The sequence below is a fragment of the Cibotium barometz genome, chromosome 32 (assembly GCF_041138505.1).
Source record: "Cibotium barometz isolate CiBa-2024 chromosome 32, ASM4113850v1, whole genome shotgun sequence".
Lineage (NCBI taxonomy): Eukaryota > Viridiplantae > Streptophyta > Polypodiopsida > Cyatheales > Cibotiaceae > Cibotium > Cibotium barometz.
The window spans coordinates 16,563,095-16,583,976 of NC_141077.1; the positions used below are offsets into that span (position 1 = coordinate 16,563,095).

The following is a 20,882-nucleotide window of genomic DNA, read 5'->3' on the forward strand; positions in this document are numbered from 1 at the left end:
TGCTCCATTCCTTTGACACTCATGTGTCCCAACCGGCTATGCCACATAGAGATTTCCGGCAGCTTGGTTGCATTTACATTAGCATGGTGACAAACACCTGCATGCATAAAGTAAAGAGTGTCCACCTTAGAGCCTCTGGCAACAACCAGTGAGCCCTTACTAATTTTCCACTTTCCACGACCAAATGTGGTAACATAATCAGCATCATCAAGCTGTCCAGTAGAAAGCAGGTTCTTCTTGATCTCAGGCACATGCCTGACATCATGGAGCATAAGCTGTGAGCCATCTGAAAACACAAGCCTCACATCACCTCTGCCAAGAATCTTGCATGCATGGTTATCACCCAAATAAACCACTCCTTCATTGCCAGCAGTATACCAGACAAACAAGTCTCTGCAACCTGTGACATGAAAGGAGGCACCTGAATCAATGATCCATGAGTGCATACCATGACCACCTGTAAGAAGTGAATGGGCATCAAGTGAAGACGTGAATAGGACCTCATCCTCACTGTCACCTGCATGTGACACATTGATTTCTTCAATCTTGACTCCACTTTTGCCCTTTGGCTTTACATCTTTGGCTTCATCTTTCTCTTTCTCTTTGCCTTTTCCCTTTTCCTTTTGATCATTTTTCCATTTGTAGCATTGTTTTTTGATGTGTCCCTTCTTGCCACAATAATGGCATTCCAAGTCCTTTTTAGAGCGGGACTTGCTCCTTCCCCGTTCTTGGCTTTTACCCCTTTGCTGGGATCTCCCACTTGCATTCATTGCATTGGACTTTCCAACAGAGTTGTTTTTCCTGTTCATCTCTTCTTGAAGAAGAGCACCCTCAACATCTGCATATGACAGCGTAGCATTCGAATTGCTAGTGGCTGTCCTGAATGTGTCCCAACTCTCTGGCAAAGTGCATAACAGAAAAGTGGCTTTGAACTCATCGTCCATTGCCAACTTTTGATTTATAACTTGGCTGACAATACCATTAAACTCATTTAGATGGGCTGTCATAGACGCCCCTTCCTTCATCTGAAGACCTATGAGTTTCTTCAACCAATACACTTTGCTTGAGGCACTTTGCTGGGCATACAAGTCCTGCAATCTCTGCCACATTCCCCAAGCTGTCTTCTCTTCACGAATGCTGAAAAGTAATGAGTCTGACACAGACAACATGATAGTAGATCTTGCAAGCTCATCCATATCTTCCCACTCTTCAGCAGTAAGAGAAGCGGGCATTACACCCCTTTCTTTGATAGGCTTGTGCTGCTTCTTCTGGAGCAACACATTATAGCATTGGGTTTGCCAAATATCAGTGCCATAGCAATATGCAACCTGTCAATGCCTGACTCCCTGCAAAATGTGCAAACACTGCACCAAAAAGCACACAAAGTGCTCACAGTTATTCTCCTAAGCTTTATCTCCCACTGCGGAAGCACAAATGCAACTCTACTCCCACTTTATGTGATGAAATCAGCAAAATCTGGTTGCTGCAGATTTAGGACAGCACCTTAAATGTGCTCTGTTGCCCTTCCAAAGTACTGTACAACAGTACCAATTGCTCACAAATGATGTACCAAACTTGTACCGGCAAGTACAGCAGCTGAAATTGAACCTTTTCCTCACTCAAATCAGTGTACAGCCATGCCAAAACTTGCACAAAGCTGTGCCAAATCTGTACCAGCAGGTACAGTAGCAATAAATGCTCTCCTGGCTGTCCAAATGAGTGAAAATCAGACTTTTACAGTCCCGAACACTGCATACAACAGTTCCGAACAGAAGTTGGGCAAAAGCCCCTTGACTGCAAGCTGATTTCTGAGGATTCAAGGCATAAATGTCTTGCCTGCTGCATTGCCAAGCTTAACAAGCATAAAATCTTGCAAAGCCCCTTGATTTAAGATCAATTGCTGATCATACATGGTACATTGACGCACATGAAGGCATTCAGAGTCTTCACGATGCTTCCCCCTGGCCACATATACATCCAATACATGAAAGCCCCTTGATTTACAGGCACATTGAGTGCTTGTAATGCATCAACACATTATCCACAGCATCAAATGCGATCGCCTGCATGCAAATCAACCAAATCGGCACAAAAGCCCCTTGATTTGCACTGCAATTTGCTGCAATTTTGCCCAAATGTGCGATTTCTCACATCATACAGCATGTATGAGTGCTTAATTGCACAAATACATCAAAAGCCCCAAATTTCGACATCCAATTTCCTGCAAATTGATCCTGATTGTGACCAATGTCACCCAATTTTGCCAATTTTGCTCAGAAATCGAGCAATTCGGCACCTGTACCTGCTCAATTGATTGAATTGATAAGAAATTCCCAAAATTGAAGGCAAATACCTCTTAATTTTTTGAATTTCTCTGATCTGCAGGCTGAATTTCAGTTGTTGCAGGAGAAAGGGGGGGGCACGTCTGATGCTGCTGAATGCTGTTGAGCTGGGCGCTTGTCTGGCTGTGAGCTGTGCGCTGGCTGGATAGCGCTGTGCTGCTAGTTGGACGGATGGCTGGGCAGCTATGATTCTCTGGCATGCCGTTGATCACAGAGGGCTTGTACTTGAATCACGACGTGCACCGCCTCCATAGCTTGAAAGCTTATGAGGCGTGTTCATTTGACAGAGCAGTGTTGCTGGCCAGCACGACTCAAGGTGACCCAGGCTATGCGTTCACACTCAAAGACACGAAGCCGGTCTCTCGCCTGCCTTTTGCGTAGCTGTTGTGCGCGCCCTCTTCTGCCACCCTGTATCTTCCGCCATAGCCATGTCTCTCCGACCCAATGCTCGCGCAGATGCGCGCAAGAAGGCCTACAAGATCGCAGTGGATGCAGATGAGGCCCGCCGCAAGCGAGAGGACAACCTGGTGGAGATCCGCAAGAGCAAGCGCGAGGAGAGTCTGCTTAAGAAGCGCAAGGAGGGCATGCCGCCCCAGCAGCTGTCCAGCACCACTGCCGCCGAGTCCACCTGCTCTTTCCGTCAGGCCTCTATTCGGCTGTGGTCATCGCTTCTACCATGTGCACCACGCCTCTGTAGCCTTCGCTTCACACACCTTGGCCTTTCCAGAGTATACACAGACGAAAGGGAGTCTTGGGCTTTCTTTGCTCGATCAAACAGAGAGGACGGGCCTGCTCCAGCTTCAGCTTCAGCTTCAGCTACGCGTTTCTGAAGAAACTCAGCGTCAACCCCTAGTCGACCTGCAGGCTCTGATACCAGTTGAATGGGAGAGAGAATTAGGGTTAGAGATTTTTCATGTGGGAGACATACACAGAGAAGAAGGGAGAGAGAGAGAGAGAGAGTTGTGGGGATAAGTCAACTCATCAAAGATAAGAGTGTGTGACTCCCCTATCACACATGTATATTGCACTAGTACACATAGTGCACTTAGTACATTAAAAGTACTAAGTGTACTATGTACTATAACTTATGGGCTTGTACACACTATAAGGGTGGGCATTATGCCTTTACCCCAACAGAAGCAAAAGCTAGAAAGCAACAAGAAAAAGCAGAAAGACGGGACTATGAGGAACCCCAACGCAGGATCGACGAAGACTGGCGTCAGGCTGAACTCGCCGCTTGGGAGCACAAACGAGAGCTCGATCGAGAACGTATGTTACGCGAGCACCAAAGGAAAAAGGAGGCCATTCATCTTAGATACCAGCACCTCTCTTCAGCATCCACCGCCTCAGGTGCCACCAACCATTAGTCTGCAGAGCGTCAACTACCGTCATTCGCAGTCAACCAAATTTCAGTAAGTATGATGGTAAGTGTGATCAATTAGCAGTAAATTAGTTTATTCATCAATTTACTGCTCATTTTCCATTATCTAGGATCACAGATCCTTAGGATAGAGTCCACGTAGCGGCTCCCCATCTCATTGGTGAGGCAGTCACTTGGTGGCAGCATTGGTCTGATCTTTATACAGACCAGACCAAAGGTGTCACAGCTTTTAGCTGGGATATCTTTGTCCATGACCTGAAGACCAGATTCCTTTCGCCCTAGTACATGACCGGTCTGGCAGAGGAGTTCTATGTATCAGTCAAAAAACCGATGTTTTTTCTGTCATATCATTGGGCATGGTAAGAAGGATTGTCCAAAAAGGCAAGCGGAGCAAGCCTCCAAAGAGCCTTCTGCCACAGTTGCCGCAATATCCTCCGCTCCTCTAGACCCGCCTGCCACCACCAATGCGGTTCAGATCTTACCTTCTATGCATCCCATGCCATCCGTGGTACTTGATGCTAAGCAGGAGGGTGAGGCAACAACCACACAGAAAAGCCTGATCCGAGCTTATGGCTCTGCCAAGGGCCGACACTTCATAATCCTTTTTGACATGGGCAGTTCTGAGGACGCCATCTCTCCCTAGTTGGCTACCAACATGAGCTATACCTTAGTGCCCTATCATTTGGAGGTAGACGGGTTTACACCTGGTCTCCGCACCCACATATCTCAAAGGGCACAACAGTTTTCTTTTCAAGTTCAAAAGACCTCATTCCAGCGAGATTTCATTGTCTCTCCTCTTTTGGGATGTGACATGATCTTAGGAATCCAGTGGTTTCGTTAGTATGAACCTATTTCCAATTGGAGGCAGGACACCTTTATTATCTCTAAAGGTTTTCCGGAGCCTGTCATGATTCAGGGAGATAGGAGCATTCTTGGCATTTCTATTCTTTCTCATCTCCAGACCTGACGAGCTATCCGCACAGGAGTAGAAGGAGCATTAATTTATGCTGAGACAGCTTCTATCTCATCAATAACTGTTGTCTCATCTTCTTCAGTCCCTCAGTTGGTATATCTCCTTTCTCATTCAGACATTTTTAAGAATGATCTCCCACCCATTATCCCACCCTCTCGTCCTGTGGATCATCATATCGATTTGGTCCCTAGGGCAGAACCTCCTAGCAAGTTTCCCTCTTGTCTTTCCAAGACTTTCAAGGGCAAGCTAGAACAGCAGTCAGTACTCTAAACATTTGAAACCAGTTCCTTATGGATGCATTTTCGCAGCAGTCATCATAGACCACCAAGCACTTAAGTGGCTCCCGATGATGCCAAGTGCCCAGTGGAGTGATTAGCACACCAGACATGGTTAGCTCTTCCACCAGGCTGGAGGAATGATCAAGTACATCCCTAGTCAGCATAACCCAGTAGCAGATGTTCTTAGTAGAAAGACCAGCATCCAACCCAGTCAGGAGTCTACCATTCTCAACATCTCTGGAAAAGACTTAAATAGCATAGACGATTAGTATCTCGATTCTGCAGAGTTTGGTACTCAACCCAGTTTGGCTCTTAATTTTGAGCTTGGTCATTATTCAGTTCACAGACAGGGAAGTAAGTTTAGATGAGATATCCACTTCAAGGAAGGGGATTGGGTCTATTTGCGTATCATGAAACAAAGATTGAAACAAGTGGGTAAACGTTGTCCCAAGCTTTCATTCCGTAGTTTTGGCCCTTTTCCAATAGTGAAGAAGTTAAGTGATGTCTCCATGAAGTTAAAGTTGCCTAGCGGTTGGACAATGCATGATGTTTTCCATGCTTCTTGGCTAAAACCATATGTTGGACCAGAAGTGTTTGATGTTTCAGATGAACAATAGCTAGACGTGGTACACGAAGCAGAAGTCATCGAGCCCAAGGAGATCCTTCTTCATCGTTGGAAGCATGGTTCCGGTCGACGGATACGAATTTGACTGCTGTGCTGACTGCGACAAGCTGGCTAGGGTTTGTGAGGGCTTGTTCGAATCGTATAGTGATGTGCTGCAGAGTGTCTTCAGTCCGCCATCGCCACCGCAACGAGGGCTTTGCGTGCCATAGTTGTTGGCCATAGTCACAGCATCAAGCGATTGCTGCGTGTCATTGCTGATTTTCATCTCCAATTGACATAGCTCAGTCCGCGTGAACTTGCCTTTGCTCGTTACATTGCTGCGGCCCGATGTCTCACCTTAGGTGAAGCTTCTCTGTATGGGAAAGCGATAGCGCAGGATGCAGTCCTTTCGCAGAAGCCTGAGGTTCACCATGTTAACGGAGCTGTAGCAGCGCAGAGGCCCCCTGATGGCTCCCCTGAGCATAGCGATGGAAGCAGGCACGTTCACCCTGTCCCCAGGCTTTCGAAAATTCCGAACTTGGAGCACCTTCCAGACAACTATGACGACCTTAAGGACTTGGAGTACCTGGCAGCCATGTACAGACCTAATGGAGAGCGTGCCCGGCACTGCGACACCTGAGTGCTAACATTCGGCTGCTCCAGCTGATTTCAGAGGTATTTGCTTCAATTTTGGGATTTGCATGTCCATTATCATCAATTGAGCAGGTACAGGTTCAAATGGCTCAGATTTTGAGCAAAATTGGCAACATTGGGTGACATTGGTCACATTCCGGGTCAATTTGCAGGAAATTGGGTGTCAACATTTGGGGCTTTTGATGTAATTGTGCCATTGGGCATTCATACATGCTGTATGATGTGAGCAATCTCACATTCGGGGCAAAATTGCAGGAAATTAGAGTGCAAATCAAAGGGCTTTTGTGCCGATTGGGTTGATTTGCATGCAGGCACTGGCATTTGATGCTTTGGACAATGTGTTGATGCCTGTCAAGCACTCAATGTGCCAGTAAATCAAGGGTCTTTTATGTATTGGATGTATATGTGGCCTGAAGACTCTGGATGCCTTCATGTGCATTAATGTACCATTCACGATCAGAAATTGATGGGGATTTTCAAGATTTTGTGCTTGTTGAGCTTGGCAAAGCAGCAGGGAAGACTTTTATGCCTTGAACCCTCAGAAATCCACTTGCAGTGAAGGGGCTTTTGCCCAATTTCTGTCCGGGACTGTTGTATGCAGTGGTGAGGACTGTCAAAGTCAGATTTTCACTCATTTGGACAGCCAGGAGAGCATTTATTGCTACTGTACTTGCTGGTACAGATTTGGTACAACTTTGTACAAGTTTTGGCATGGCTGTACATTGATTTGAGTGAGGAAAAGGCTCATTTTCAGCTGCTGTACTTGCCGGTACAGATTTGGTACATCATTGGTGAGCACTTAGTACTGTTGTACAGTATTTTGGAAGGGGAACAGAGCACATCTAAGGTGCTGTCATAAATCTGCAGCAACCAGATTTTGGTGATTTTATCACATTCAGTGGGAGGAGAGTTGCATTCGTGCTTCCGCAGTGGGAGATAAACTTTGGGAGAACAACTGTGAGCATTTTGTGTGCTTTTGGTGCAGTGTTTGCACATCTTGCAGGGAGTCAGGCATTAACTGTTTTAAAGGTTGCATATTGCTATGGCAACCATAGGTGAGAGCTCTTCATTGCTTCACATCAAGAAGCTTGAAGGCTCACATAATTATGACATTTGGCAAACCCAGTGCTATAATGTGTTGCTTCAGAAGAAGCAGCACAAGCCCATCAAAGAAAGGGGTGTAATGCCCGCTTCTCTTACTGCTAAAGAATGGGAAGATATGGATGAGCTGGCTAGATCCACCATCATGTTGTCTGTGTCAGACTCTTTACTTTTCAGCATACGTGAAGAGAAGACAGCTTGGGGAACGTGGCAAAGATTGCAGGACTTGTATGCCCAGCAAAGTGCCTCAAGCAAAGTGTATTGGTTGAAGAAACTCATAGGTCTTCAAATGAAGGAAGGGGCGTCTATGACAGCCCATCTAAATGAGTTTAATGGTGTTGTCAGCCAGGTCATCAATCAAAAGTTGGCAATGGATGATGAGTTCAAAGCCACCTTTCTCTTATGCACTTTGCCAGAGAGTTGGGACACATTCAGGACAGCCACTAGCAATTCAAATGCTATGCTGTCATATGCAGATGTGGAGGGTGCTCTCCTTCAAGAGGAGATGAACAGGAAGAACAACTCTGTTGGAAAGTCCAATGCAATGAATGCACGTGGGAGATCCCAACAAAGGGGTAAAAGCCAAGAACGGGGAAGGAGCAAGTCCCGCTCCAAAAAAGACTTGGAATGCCATTATTGTGGCAAGAAGGGACATTTCAAAAAGCAATGCTACAAATGGAAGAATGATCAAAAGGAAAAGGGTAAAGGAAAAGACAAAGACAAAGATGAAGCCAAAGATGCAAAGCCAAAGGGCAAAAGTGGAGTCAAGATTGAAGAAGCCAATGTGTCACATGCAGGAGGTGACAGTGAGGATGAAGTCCTATTCATGTCTTCACTTGATGCCCATTCACTCCATGCAGGAGATGGTCATGATATGCACTCATGGATCATTGATTCAGGTGCCTTCTTTCATGTCAGAGGTTGCAGAGACTTGTTTGTCAGGTATACCGCTGGCAATGAAGGAGTAGTTTATTTGGGTGACAACCATGTGTTTTCAGATGGCTCACAGCTTATGCTCCATGATGTCAGGCATGTGCCTGAGATCAAGAAGAACCTGATTTCTATTGGACAGCTTGATGATGCTGGTTATGTTACCACATTTGGTCGTGGAAAGTGGAAGATTAGTAAGGGCTCACTGGTTGTTGCAAGAGGCTCTAAGGTGGACACTCTTTACTTCATGCATGCTAATGTTTGTCACCATGCTAATGTAAATGCAACCGAGCTGCTGGAAATCTCTATGTGGCATAGCCGGTTGGGACACATGAGTGTCAAAGGAATGGAGCAATTGTCTCGTTATGGTTACTTGCCTTCTCTAAAGTTTTCAAGTTTTCAGTTTTGTGAGCATTGTATATATGGCAGGCAACTGCAGCGCCCCCACAAGAAAGCTCTTGGACAGAAAGATGCTCAGTTAGAGCTTGTGCATACAGATGTATGTGAGATGCCTCAGCTTTCGTTGGGAGGGGCAAAATATTTTGTGTCTTTTATTGATGATGCCACACGCAAGGTGTGGGTTTATCCTCTTCGTTTGAAGAGTGATACATTCTCAGTGTTTGAGAAGTTTGTTGCTCATGTTGAGAATCAAACTGGCAAAACACTGAAGGCTTTGCGTTCCGACAATGGTGGAGAGTATATGTCCAAACAGTTTCAGGACTTTTGTGATGCTAAAGGCATCAAGACGGAGCTCACTGCTCCTTATGATCCTCCACAAAACGGGACAGCAGAGAGGATGAACATGACCATTCAGGAGAAGGTCCGTTCTATGTTGTCACATGCTGCGTTACCTCATGGTTTTTGGGCTGAAGCTGTTATGACAGCCGTTCATCTTATAAACAGGTCACCTAACACGAGGCTTGGTGGGAAAGTGCCAGAGGAAGTATGGACAGGGAAGCCTCCGTCCTACAAGCACTTGAGAGTGTTTGGTTGCGTTGCGTACGTGCACATACGCAGGGAAATACGCACCAAACTTGATCCTAAGTCTCACAAATGCATATTCCTAGGATATGGTGACAGAGGTGAAATGGGGTATAGACTTTGGGATCCAGTGAATAGAAAGATTATATGCAGCAATGATGTCATTTTTGATGAAACATGCATGTATAAGGAGCCTGCAAGGCAACAGGAGCCTGGCAGAGTCATCTTTGATGATGATGGACATCATGGACAACAACCAAGGGCTGTAAATCAGCCATTACAGCAACAAAACCAGCCCTTAAATGGTGCTGAAAATGGTCCAAATGGACAGCCAGAGATGGCAGAAGATATCCCTATGGATATCCCATCGTTAGAGGAGATATCGGGCATGATCTTTCAACCTTATGGCATGGAACAGGAGCCACCAATAGGTGATATGCAAGCTGGACAGCAACCTGCAAATGATGATCATTGGGTACGGAGGTCCGCAAGATCCTCCAGACCCCCTGACAGGTTTGTTCCAGGGGTTGACTACTTGATGCTCACTGACTGTGGGGAGTCCTCATGTTATAAGGAGGCTTTACAGAGGGCAGACAAGGCTCTTTGGGAGCGTGCTATGAAGTCAGAGATGGATTCTCTGCACAAAAATGGAACATGGAAGTTGGTGCATTTGCCTACAGGCATGAAGGTTTTGCCATGCAAGTGGGTTTACAGGCTCAAAGTTGCACCTGATGCAAAGCCAAGATACAAAGCCAGGTTAGTGGCTAAGGGATTCAAGCAGGAATATGGTGTGGACTTTGATGAGATCTTCTCTCCAGTGGTCAAAATGACCACACTTAGAGCTGTATTAGCTTTGGTTGCTCATGATGATCTGGATTTGATTCAGATGGATGTGAAGACTGCTTTTCTTCACGGTGATCTCCATGAGGAGATATGTATGCAACAGCCAGAGGGTTATGCAGTGAATGGAAAGGAGAAGCTTGTATGCAAGCTGAAAAAGAGTCTTTATGGGCTCAAACAGACACCAAGGGAATGGTATCATATATTTGATACATTCATGAAATCCCAGGATTTCAGGAGGAGTGACATAGATCACTACTTATACACCAAGAAAGCTTTGGACGGCAGTCTATTGATCCTCATCTTGTATGTTGATGATATGTTGATTGCCGGGAAATCTCGTAAAGAGATGGATGCCTTGAAGAAGAGGCTGCATATGAAGGATTTGGGTGATGCAAATCACATTTTGGGTATGCGGATACTTCGGGACAGAAATCAGCATGTGTTGTATTTGTCTCAGAAGGAATACATTGGCAAAGTTTTGCAGAGGTTCAATATGGACGGGGGGAAGAAGACTAGTACTCCTTTGCCTCCATATGTGAAACTCAGTGCTATGGACAGCCCACAATCGGATAGTGACAGGGCTGATATGGCCAAGATTCCGTATGCTTCAGCTTGTGGCAGTCTCATGTATGCCATGGTTGCTACCAGGCCGGACATTGCATTTGCAGTGGGAGTGGTTACTAGATACATGGCCAACCCTGGCAAGAAGCATTGGGAAGCAGTGAAAGGTGTCATGAGATACCTGAAGGGCACACAGGATATGTGCATCTGCTTTGGCAACCAGGATGCATTAGTGCATGGTTACACGGATTCGGATTATGCCGGTCATCCAGATAACCGGAAGTCTACTACCGGTTATGTGTTTATATTCACAGGAGGTGTTGTGTCATGGATATCCAGGATGCAGAAGTGCACTGCCTTATCTACTACAGAGGCCGAGTATATTGTAGCCACAGAGGCTTGCAAGGAGGCATTATGGCTATCTCGGTTAGTGGTTGATTTGGGTTATACAGGGGATATTCCATTGTTGCATTGTGACAGTCAGAGTGCCATCCAGTTGGCAAAGAACCCTGTCTTTCATGCAAAGACGAAGCATGTGGATGTGAAGTATCACTTCATCAGAGAGGTGATAGAGAACAAGCTGATTCAGCTTGTCAAGATTCATACGGATGACAACCCGGCTGATCTGTTGACAAAGAGTTTGCCTCCAGAGCGGTTTGCTCATTGCAGACACTTGATGGGCATTGGATGAGGCCAGTTTCAGCCTTGATATGGCCTTGTATATTATCATGTACATGCTGATTTTTCTTTTCCTTCATTTAAGGGCACTTTGCCTTTAAGTGGGAGGTTGTTGGGGTAAAGGCATTATGCCCACCCTTGTAGTGTGTACAAGCCCATAAGTTTTATAGTACATAGTACACTTAGTACTTTTAATGTACTAAGTGCACTATGTGTACTAGAGCAAATATACATGTGTGATAGGGGAGTCACACACTCATACTTTGAGTTGACTTATCCCCACATGTCTCTCTCTCTCTCTCCCTTCTTCTCTGTGTATTGTCTCCCACATGAAACCCTATTTCTCTGTGTATGTCTCCCACATGAAACCCTAACTCTCTACAGCTGAGCTTCTTGAGCTCATTCAGTTCCGAGATCGAGGTACCCACGAAGCCCTATGGCTAGATGAGGAATTCTTTCAAGAGTACCCCCAGTTGTTGGTGGACTACTTGGAAGCCATGAACCTGCCGCCAAGCTAAGCAGGAGGGAATGTCACATGCACTCTGCACTGTAGTGCATGGTGACAAATTGGCTCATCATCATCAGTGCAACATTGTAACAATATTAGTACCATTTAGGATGATATTTGTCGTACGCCGTGACCCCATTGTAATCCTCAGTCGAGGATAAGTCAGGCACGAGCTACGTAGGTCATTCTTAGCCACAGCAAGTCAGTCAGTTAGTCTAAGTCCCTTAACCCACTTAAAGAGACGCATTCATGCATATACAGTCAGTAGAAACCTTAGGGTTTGCATCAGAAAGCATCCTGCATATTGCACATCATTCATGCATAGCATCTAGACCATTGCAGAAACCCCAGATATCATCGAGTATTTATCAGGATATTTACTAGGATTTTTTTGGTATTTTTCTCATCATTTTCAGCATTTTATACACATTTATGTACTATTTATTGGACATGAGTAGTCGGCCAGCTCAGTAGCCAGCCGACTGGCTCATATGGTCCATATAAATAGAGCCCTTGCATTATCATTCATTCATATTCAGCCAAGGAGCATTCAGGCGCTTAGCATCTTCAACACAGGAGCAACGCAATTGCAGTTTTCAGCCTCCTCATCTCAGCGTTTTCCTCCTACAGCAGTAGGCGCCTCAACACATGAGCATTCAGCCATCTTGCATCAGTAAAACGCAGCAGTTCAGCATTCAGCTTTCAGTCCACCTTGCGTTTTTTGCATCCATACAGTTTTCAGCATTCATCTCATCATCGTTTTGCTCCAGCCTCTTGGTGAAGGTAAAACACAGCATTCACATTCATTTACAGCATTCATACTCAGTCTAGAACAGTCCCAAACAGCCCCTCTCTCAGCCCTAGCTTTGCATCCCTCCCTCATTCCATTGGGAAGAGTGCATAGGCTCGAGATTGGACATCTTTGGTGCTCCTACAGCAGTGTACAGTTCAGCCCAACACTTGGTCTTCAGAGGTCTTGCGTTTGGCTTATCGTCAGTCGCACCATCAGTCTCTTTAAAGATACTAAAGCAAATACTATCTTGGTAACGGGATAGGGGGCCCTTCAGTGGGTAATTCGGGACCCCATATGGTGTACAGTTCTCATCTCTCTTTCTCATCTATCTCTAAAGTTTGAAGTCATTAAAGTGGATTGCTAAACTCGCGAAACTCAGGATACAGAAGACTGTGTGAGCATTTGTGTGATAGGATCCTCCAATACGAATACTTCCGTTGCATGTTACAGGTCCACTCGGAGGGAAGCTCCAAAACACCCGGCTCCCGAAGGGTGTCTAACAACCACCTTGGTACTCGAACAGAACGCGGAGCCTCCTTATGCTGCTGGGGCTCGTCTCCAACCTCGGGCTCAATCTCTACAACTGACTGAGGCTGTCTAGTTGGAACAATAGACTGGGAATCATCCTCAGACTCATTTGGGTCTCCAAGAAGTGGCGGCTCATCAATAGTGGAGGCTGGAAGATGCTCATCAAAGACAACATCTCTGCTGACAACAACCTCGTTCTGCTTCGGGTCATACAACCTGTAGTCTTTGGAAAGAGAGTTATATCCCACAAATACAAGCTTCTGGGACTTCGAGCCAAGCTTCCCTCTCTGCTGCTTTGGAATGTGAGGAATGTGAACATAGGCATCACTCCCAAACACACAGAAATGGGAGACATCTGGTTTCGTGCCAAAATAAGCCTCAAATGGAGTCATCTTTGGTATTGAAGTCGTCGGAGATCGGTTGAGGATATGGATAGCCGTAGCCACAGCCTCTCCCCAAAGTGGACGAGAAAGATCACAATGCTCTAGCATTGTCCTCGCCATCTCCACCACAGTCCGCTGGTTCTTTCGCTCAACCACTTCATTCTCTGAAGGTGAACTTGTATTTGCTAGCTCCCGCTTGATGCCATGTTCCGCACAAAACCGCACAAACGCATTAGAAGAGAACTCTCCTTCTTTGTCAGCCCAAAGAGTCTTTATCTGCAATCCAAACTCCTCCTTCACCATAACATGCTACTCTCCTTGAACCAAGCAAAAGCTTGGTCCTTTTGGGAAAGGAAATAAATCCATGTGAATTTGCTACAATCATCAAGCAGCAGCATAAAGTGCAAAGAACCTCCCAAGGATGAGGTTTGCATAGGTCCACATAAGTCAGTGTGTACCAACTCCAAGAGTTTCGAAGCCCGCCTAGAAGCCTGCTTCGAAAAAGATTCCCTGTGCTGCTTACCACGAATGCAAGAACTACAGCGTCCCTGCCTGTTGCCAACATGTGGTAAGCTATCCACCAATTGGTCTCGGAAAGCCCGTCCGTAGCGCATCCACATTCAAATGGCGAAAACGAAAGTGCCACAAGTCACCGACTCGAGTGTCTGTCAGAGAAGAGAGTGTTGAGAGTTTGTAGATACCGTTCTCCACTCCACCTTCCCATACATCCTGGCTTGTTTCTCTGTCCCGTAGAGCAACATAATGCTCCTCAAACTCCACCCAAAAGCCAATCTTACAAACCTCATGCACTGACAATAGATGAAAACCAAGTACGGGGACGTAAAGAACATGAGAGGAATGCTTCTCTCCTTGCCATCAAGAATGATCTCCATCTTGCCCTCACTGTGAATTGATATAGTGGAATTGTCGCCAAATGAAAATGCGACTTAACTGCCGTTTAAGATCTTGTAAAACCTCTCAGGAAGGAGTCATGTGCCTGTAAGCACCACTATCGAGAATCCACTCCCGAGTATTCCTGGCGGTGAAACCAACTGCCTCCTTGCTCGAAGAAGATGAAGCATCTGTATTCAAAATCTCCAAGTGCACAAAGGCTGGAGTCTTTGCGGCTGAAACTGAAGAATCAACACTCTTTGCAGTACTCCACATAGGACATTTTCGCCAATAGTGGCCTTTCTTGCCACAATCGTTACAGGTCCGCTCGGCCTTCAATTTATCACGGTCGGAGTCGGGCTTCTTCTCAAAAGACTTCTCTGATGAAGACTTCCCTTTGTCCTTATTGTTGTTGTTGTTACGGCCTTTCGACCGCTGGCCAGTCAAGGCCTCAGAACCTCCGCCCTGTGGAGGATTCATAAAATGCTCTTCTTGGTCCAAGACCATAGGCACAAGCTCCTTCCATGTGATGGTGCCGAGGCTGCCATTGGTGATCAAAGAGGAGTAAAATGCTGAGTACTGGGAGGGCAAGTGAGACAACAAAGTGATGGCCATGTCCTCTGAAGATATCTCCTTCTTCCCAGCTTGAAGAACCTCCCCCTGAAGAGCTTGCAACTTGTTGATGTGCTCCCGCATCGTCGAAGACTTTGTAGGATTAATCATCCGCATCTGCACTTCCAAGGAGATCCGCTTCATGGGTGATATCTTGTTATACAGAGAAGCCAAATGCTGCCAAATCCCTCTAGCCAGCGTCATATGTTTTATATGATTAATCACCTGTGGGGTGTAATTAAGGAAGATGAAAGAAACTGCTGGAGAGAGCAAGACGCATAAGAGAGAGAGAGAGAGAGAGAGAGAGAGAGAGAGAGAGAGAGAAGCTGTATAAACTTTGCTCTATACACAAGATCCGATACACATGATACAAAAGGTGTGGGGGGCAGGGCCATCTATATACATGGCCCTAGGCTGCTGGTCGGCCAGCCCAAAACAGGCCGACGGCGGCCCCAACTGCTCACGACCAGAAAAAAACACCAGTCGGCCAGATAAAACACAGTTGGCCAGCACTGAATGAAGTCGGGTAGCACCACGTTCAGTCGGCCAGCAACAAATAGAGTTGGCCAGCAAATGACAGCCCCCCACGACCTAGAAAAATGGGAAAAATACATGGAAAAATAGGGAAAAATGGAGAAACGCCTAAATGGGTGGGCACACCCACAACAATGGCCGTGGTGTGTAATGTACAGACAGGAGATGACTGCTAACATATTAAAGGTCTTCTCAAGCATCTCCACCTGCACTCCGAAGGGGGGCTTGTTGGATATTTGGAGTGGAATGCCCACTTAGGTGTGAGCACCTTCTATATGTGTGTACTTGTTATGATCGTGTGAACACTCCCTATGAGTCATAGGATGAGTGTGCCATGTGTCATTAGTGCATAGTCACATGAAACGGCCGTTTCAGCCCCTAGAAATGCGTTTCTCTGTTTCAGGACCCCATTAGTTTCCATGGCCGTTTCTCGTTTCCCAAGTCGTGTTGTCACAGGAAACGGCCATTTCCACTCTTAGAAAGTCGTTTCCCCGTTTCCATTCCGCAAACGTTTCCGTTCCCGTTTCTCGTTTCTGGTGACTATGCATTAGTGTGTGTGTTTGACATGTGTCCAGCTATGTGTCAAAAGACAAGGCTACTCCCTAGCCTACGAAAAGCATTGTACTTGGTGAAGACTTCAATCAATCTAATCTTCGAGTAGTGCAATACTCTGTTCCTTGAGACTTGTTACATCTCTCTCTCTCTCTCTCTCTCTCTCTCTCACAACATGGATCTCTTTCATCCCCCATAGCTTAGGCTTGTACATATGTAAGCCCTAAATTTGACACTAAGATACAACCCGCTGGGATTATCTTTTGTAGGAGTATCCAGGCAGCGTATTAGGCCGAGAGCTTGACACCAGACACAGGTGTAAACAGGCCTAGGGCCCACAAGACAGAAGTGAGGCTCAAATTTCATTTTCCAGGTTGCCAGATGTAACAGTCGTCTGTTCTCCCTGTTCTCAAGGCTCACATATCAGGCGTTCTGATTTTATCTTAGTCTAGTCCATAGCCCTATCATATCCACATGCATCTAGGGGAGGAGCGATGCTTGTGACATGCTTAGAGTAGATGCCTATGTATGGTGCAACCAAGCAAGAAAGTTCATCTTAATTTCTAATCATTCCGTGGTGTTTACATGTATGAATGTAATTTGGGCTGTCACCAGCGTATATTTTTTCTCACTTGGTTGTGTGTATGATTTTGTCTTTCATTGATTGGTTGTGTATGACAGATTGAAGTAGATACCGATCGAGACTTTTTCATGAATGCATGGGAAGCGACGGACTATGGGCTGGTAGATGGTGTTATAGATGATGGAAAGCCTGGTCTTGTGGCACCGATTGGAGAGGCCAAAGAGCCACCAAAGACTAAAGTTTGGGAATATTGGACAGTAAGAGATGGAAAGGAACGGAAGATCTTACCCACAGAAACAAATATTGGAAAGAAACAGCAAGAAGGAGATGAGGCATCAAAAGAAAAGGAACCCGGGTCAGAAAGCAAAGAAGAAGCAGCAGCTGTTTGAAGTTAACCTACTTGTTTTTATGTATGGTGAAGGTCATCAGGTATTCCATGTGTGGGAGCTTATAATTTTTCATGTAGCAGCAATACAACAGAAGATGTAGGAAGATGCCTCATCTTGCAGTGAGCAGAATTTAAGAATGATGTTGAAAAAAATTATTGGTCTAATCTGATACAAGAAGCAGTTTTGCAAGGATCGGCTCATATGGTTTGAATTAGTGTAATGCTTCTCCTTAGGCCGTTGAACAACACAAAGAAATTGTAGAGATATTGGGCATCAGAGAGTTAAGCTTGGTGTGTGTGGGCATGTTTGTGGATGTGCAGTGTACTCACATTTGTGTGTGCTCTGTGGCAAACATGACTAACATATCATTATAGATTCAAAACTTCTGCTTATTTCTGTGTTTCGTTGAAAGTTGGGTTCAGTTTTCTATCAGATGATTTGAATTTCTTGAGATTCCCTTCAAATTTTGAAGTGTAGGGTTGCAAAATCTCCCTTAATACAAATATAAGTAGAAATGCTGCCAAGACTTCCATTTTGTAAGTTTAGAATTATAAAAAGTGAATTGTGTTTGCGCTTATGTGTGCGTGTGGACGCTACACATGGGTGGAGATAGATAGGTTGGTCTTTAGTGCCCCATTATGCTCCAAATGGGACTTCAACGAGAGAGAGAGAGAGAGAGAGAGAGAGAGAGAGAGAGAGAGAGAGAGGATTTTAAAGTTATTCTCAAATGTTCTCATGTCTAACAGTAAGCCTTGATTGCAAGAATTAAGTTATGTAAGCGCTTTGCTCATAATTCCCGACTGTTTGCAAATTATTAAGCACTTATGTACTAAATGTGATCGAGAATTTGATAAATTATGGCTCTACCACAATTGAATGCATGCTTTGAAGAGTTGGTATCCTAAAACTTTCATATGATGATGTATAGAGGACCAATCGTAATATACACAGGTCAAATGTTACATGTTGAAGGTGAATTAGCTTTAATGCAATCAAGTAACGTAGCCTAAAAAGTAACGACATTTTGATGGCTTCAACATGTTGCCTTTTTTCATGGCTTCAAGTGTCAATATTTGACATTTTTGTTCAACTTCTCTCTTGACCAATCATATGCCAGCTGCTTGTTGAGAGATGAGGATGCAATCTATCATATATCCATCAGGGCTTGTTGAAGCATTTTAGGTGCTGTTGGACCTTGAAAGAAGCAGTATCAATAGGAGAAACCATAGCCAAGAGTCGCAAAATAAAGAAGGAAAGGCATATACAAGTTGCAAGGAAGTGGGGGTGGCTTAGTGAGATAATCTCCATGGGAATTTGAATTAATCAAAACATAACGATAAGAGAGAGGCTCAATAAATTAGCAATGGCTCAAATTTTGAGTTCCAAAGAGTCTGGAAGAAGGTGCCTTTTATTTTGGACTAGGCAGAAGGGGAGGGGATAGTGGGATGATTAGTGCTCCAAAGGGCAAACGTATTATTACATGGGAGCACTGCTTGGGATGATTTGTAGTTTGAGGTAGTTGTACTTTGAGTCCCTTATCTCTACAACAGGGGATGATTGGTGGTCCAAAGGGCAAACATATTATTACATGGAAGCACTACCTTCCATTTTTGTACATGTCAGCATCAGATACTCAAACACAGAGCAAAAAACCATTTGTTATAGCTGGAAAAGCTGCTCCCTTCAACTCCTTGGCCTCTCTCTCTCTCTCTCTCTCTCTCTCTCTCTGCTAGAAGCTTCTCCCTTAGAGGAAGCCCTCTCCCCCTCTTCTCTCTCTCTCTCTCTCTCTCTCTCTCTCACACACACACACAGAGCAAGAAGCCATTTGTTATAGCTGGAAGCTGCTCCCTTAAAGGAAGCCCCCTCCCCCTCCCCGGCCCCTCTCTCTCTCTCTCTCTCCCCCCCTCTCCCCTCACACACACGCACGCGCGCGCACACACACACAGTTCTCTCTCTCTCTCTCTCTCTCTCTCTCTCTCTCTCTCTCTCTCTCTCTCTCTCTCGAATTTCAACCCCTTACCCTATTTCTTGCACCAGCTGCTCTTCCTCCAAGCAGCATTTAGTAGAGGAGTGGAAAGAACAGGAGAGAGAGCTTAACTATAGGCTTGTAGAAAGAATGCAAGAAGTTGAGCCTATGAAGCAAGGTAAGATAGCTAGAGGTCTCTCTTCCTCATTGATTGAGAGTAAGTGTCTGATTTGGATAGCCTATACCATAATGATATATATACAAATGATTTCCGTTTAGTGTAGCATTTTTACAAACAACTATAAACTCCCTTTCTCTTGTATATGGAGCTCTTGGGTTTACAAACCAGTTGGATAGTAGTAGCAGATTGGAAACTATGGTAACAAAGCATGTAGAAAAGGAAGCTCTATAGCTGTGCTCATCTCCTGTAAACTTAGAATCATACGAGAGCCCCTCTCTAATGAAGTTTCAAGGAAGCTTGCCACCTCCAAATGGAGTAATACACACTTCAAGGAAATTTCAACCCCCTACCTCTTTCATTGTCTCACCAATTCTCTTGACCAATCATATACACTTCAAGTATATTATTTCATGAAATATTCTTCTATACTTATTATATATATATGTAAATCTGTGTGTGTGTGTGTGTGTGTATATATATCTTTATAATTATATAAGTATTATTTAATAAAATATATAAGTAAATTCTTTCTCTCACAAAGTACTATCTCTCTCAGTTTCTCCAATTTCAACCCATAACTATCACCCAATTCCTGCACTAGCTACTCTTCCTCCAATTTCAACCCCCTCTAGTAATTATTATTTAAGTAAATATCTTTATAATTCACCAAGGATCCTATATCTTGTTTTGTAAAAAATTCTCCTTATGGGGTTGAAATGTAGTTTTTTTTAAAAAGGTTCAAAATATAATGTGTGTGTGTGTGTGTGTGTGTGTGTTAGTGTGTGCCAGTGCGTGTGTGTGAGTGAGTGTGTGTGTGTGAGTGAGTGAGTGAGTGAGTGTGTGTGTGTGTGTGTGTGAGAGAGAGAGAGAGAGAGAGAGAGAGAGAGAGAGAGCTGTATTAACTTTTGCAAAAGGCCAAAATGATCAATAAGGTCAAATACATAACAAAAGGTCTTGAGCTTATCATCATAAATTTCATAAAGGTCTAGAGCATCCATCAAAAGCAAACATTCTATAAAATAAAATTCCTACTCATGAGATACTAGACTTATTATGTTAGTCACTATATATTAGACTTAAAGATGTATATATTAAATCATGATTTGCATCTCTTTTTGGAAAAAATAATGCACCACATGAAAGCATATATTAAGAAATCCAATACTTAATTATCGAAATTTTCATAACTGTCTTAAAAGCTTCATGCAATAATTATAGTTATTCTAAACTGTCAAAATAGCTCCACATTTAAAGGAGGAATATTGTCAATTTTAGCCCTCTTGGTTTTTGTACCCAAAGGATAATTTCATGTGCTACCTTATTTGCCACACCTTTGTTCTTCCTTGATAGGGTGTCCCACCTTGTGAAGAACATGGATTCCTCCACAACAAAAGATGGTGACCATTACATGGATCTTGAAGTGGGGTGATTCTTAGTATCAAACATCTCTTCATAGAGTCCAAATAAGATGAGTGGAGAATATGTTGGTGTAGATGTATATGAGCCAAGAATACCATTAAAGTCACAGTTAAAGCAGCTAAAGGTGAAGAATATTGAAGCATTAAAGCCTTCTGAAGTTAGTGTGGGCAATACATAGATTTGGATGAACCAAGACCTTTTCAAGGCGCATAAAATA

At 44.5% G+C, this 20,882-nt stretch overlaps 1 protein-coding gene across 1 annotated transcript in view; it reads left to right on the forward strand.

Annotated features, from left to right (window-relative positions):
* CLPP3 (CLP protease proteolytic subunit 3) overlaps positions 1 to 17,550 on the forward strand; it is a 60,696-nt gene extending 43,146 nt beyond the window's left edge. Inside the window, exon 5 of the mRNA XM_086825721.1 lies at positions 16,809 to 17,550. Within this exon, the coding sequence (XP_086681847.1) occupies positions 16,809 to 17,099 (291 nt within the window). The 3' untranslated portion in view covers positions 17,100 to 17,550. The remainder of the gene's footprint in view (positions 1 to 16,808) is intronic.
* Positions 17,551 to 20,882: the final 3,332 nt, after the last annotated feature.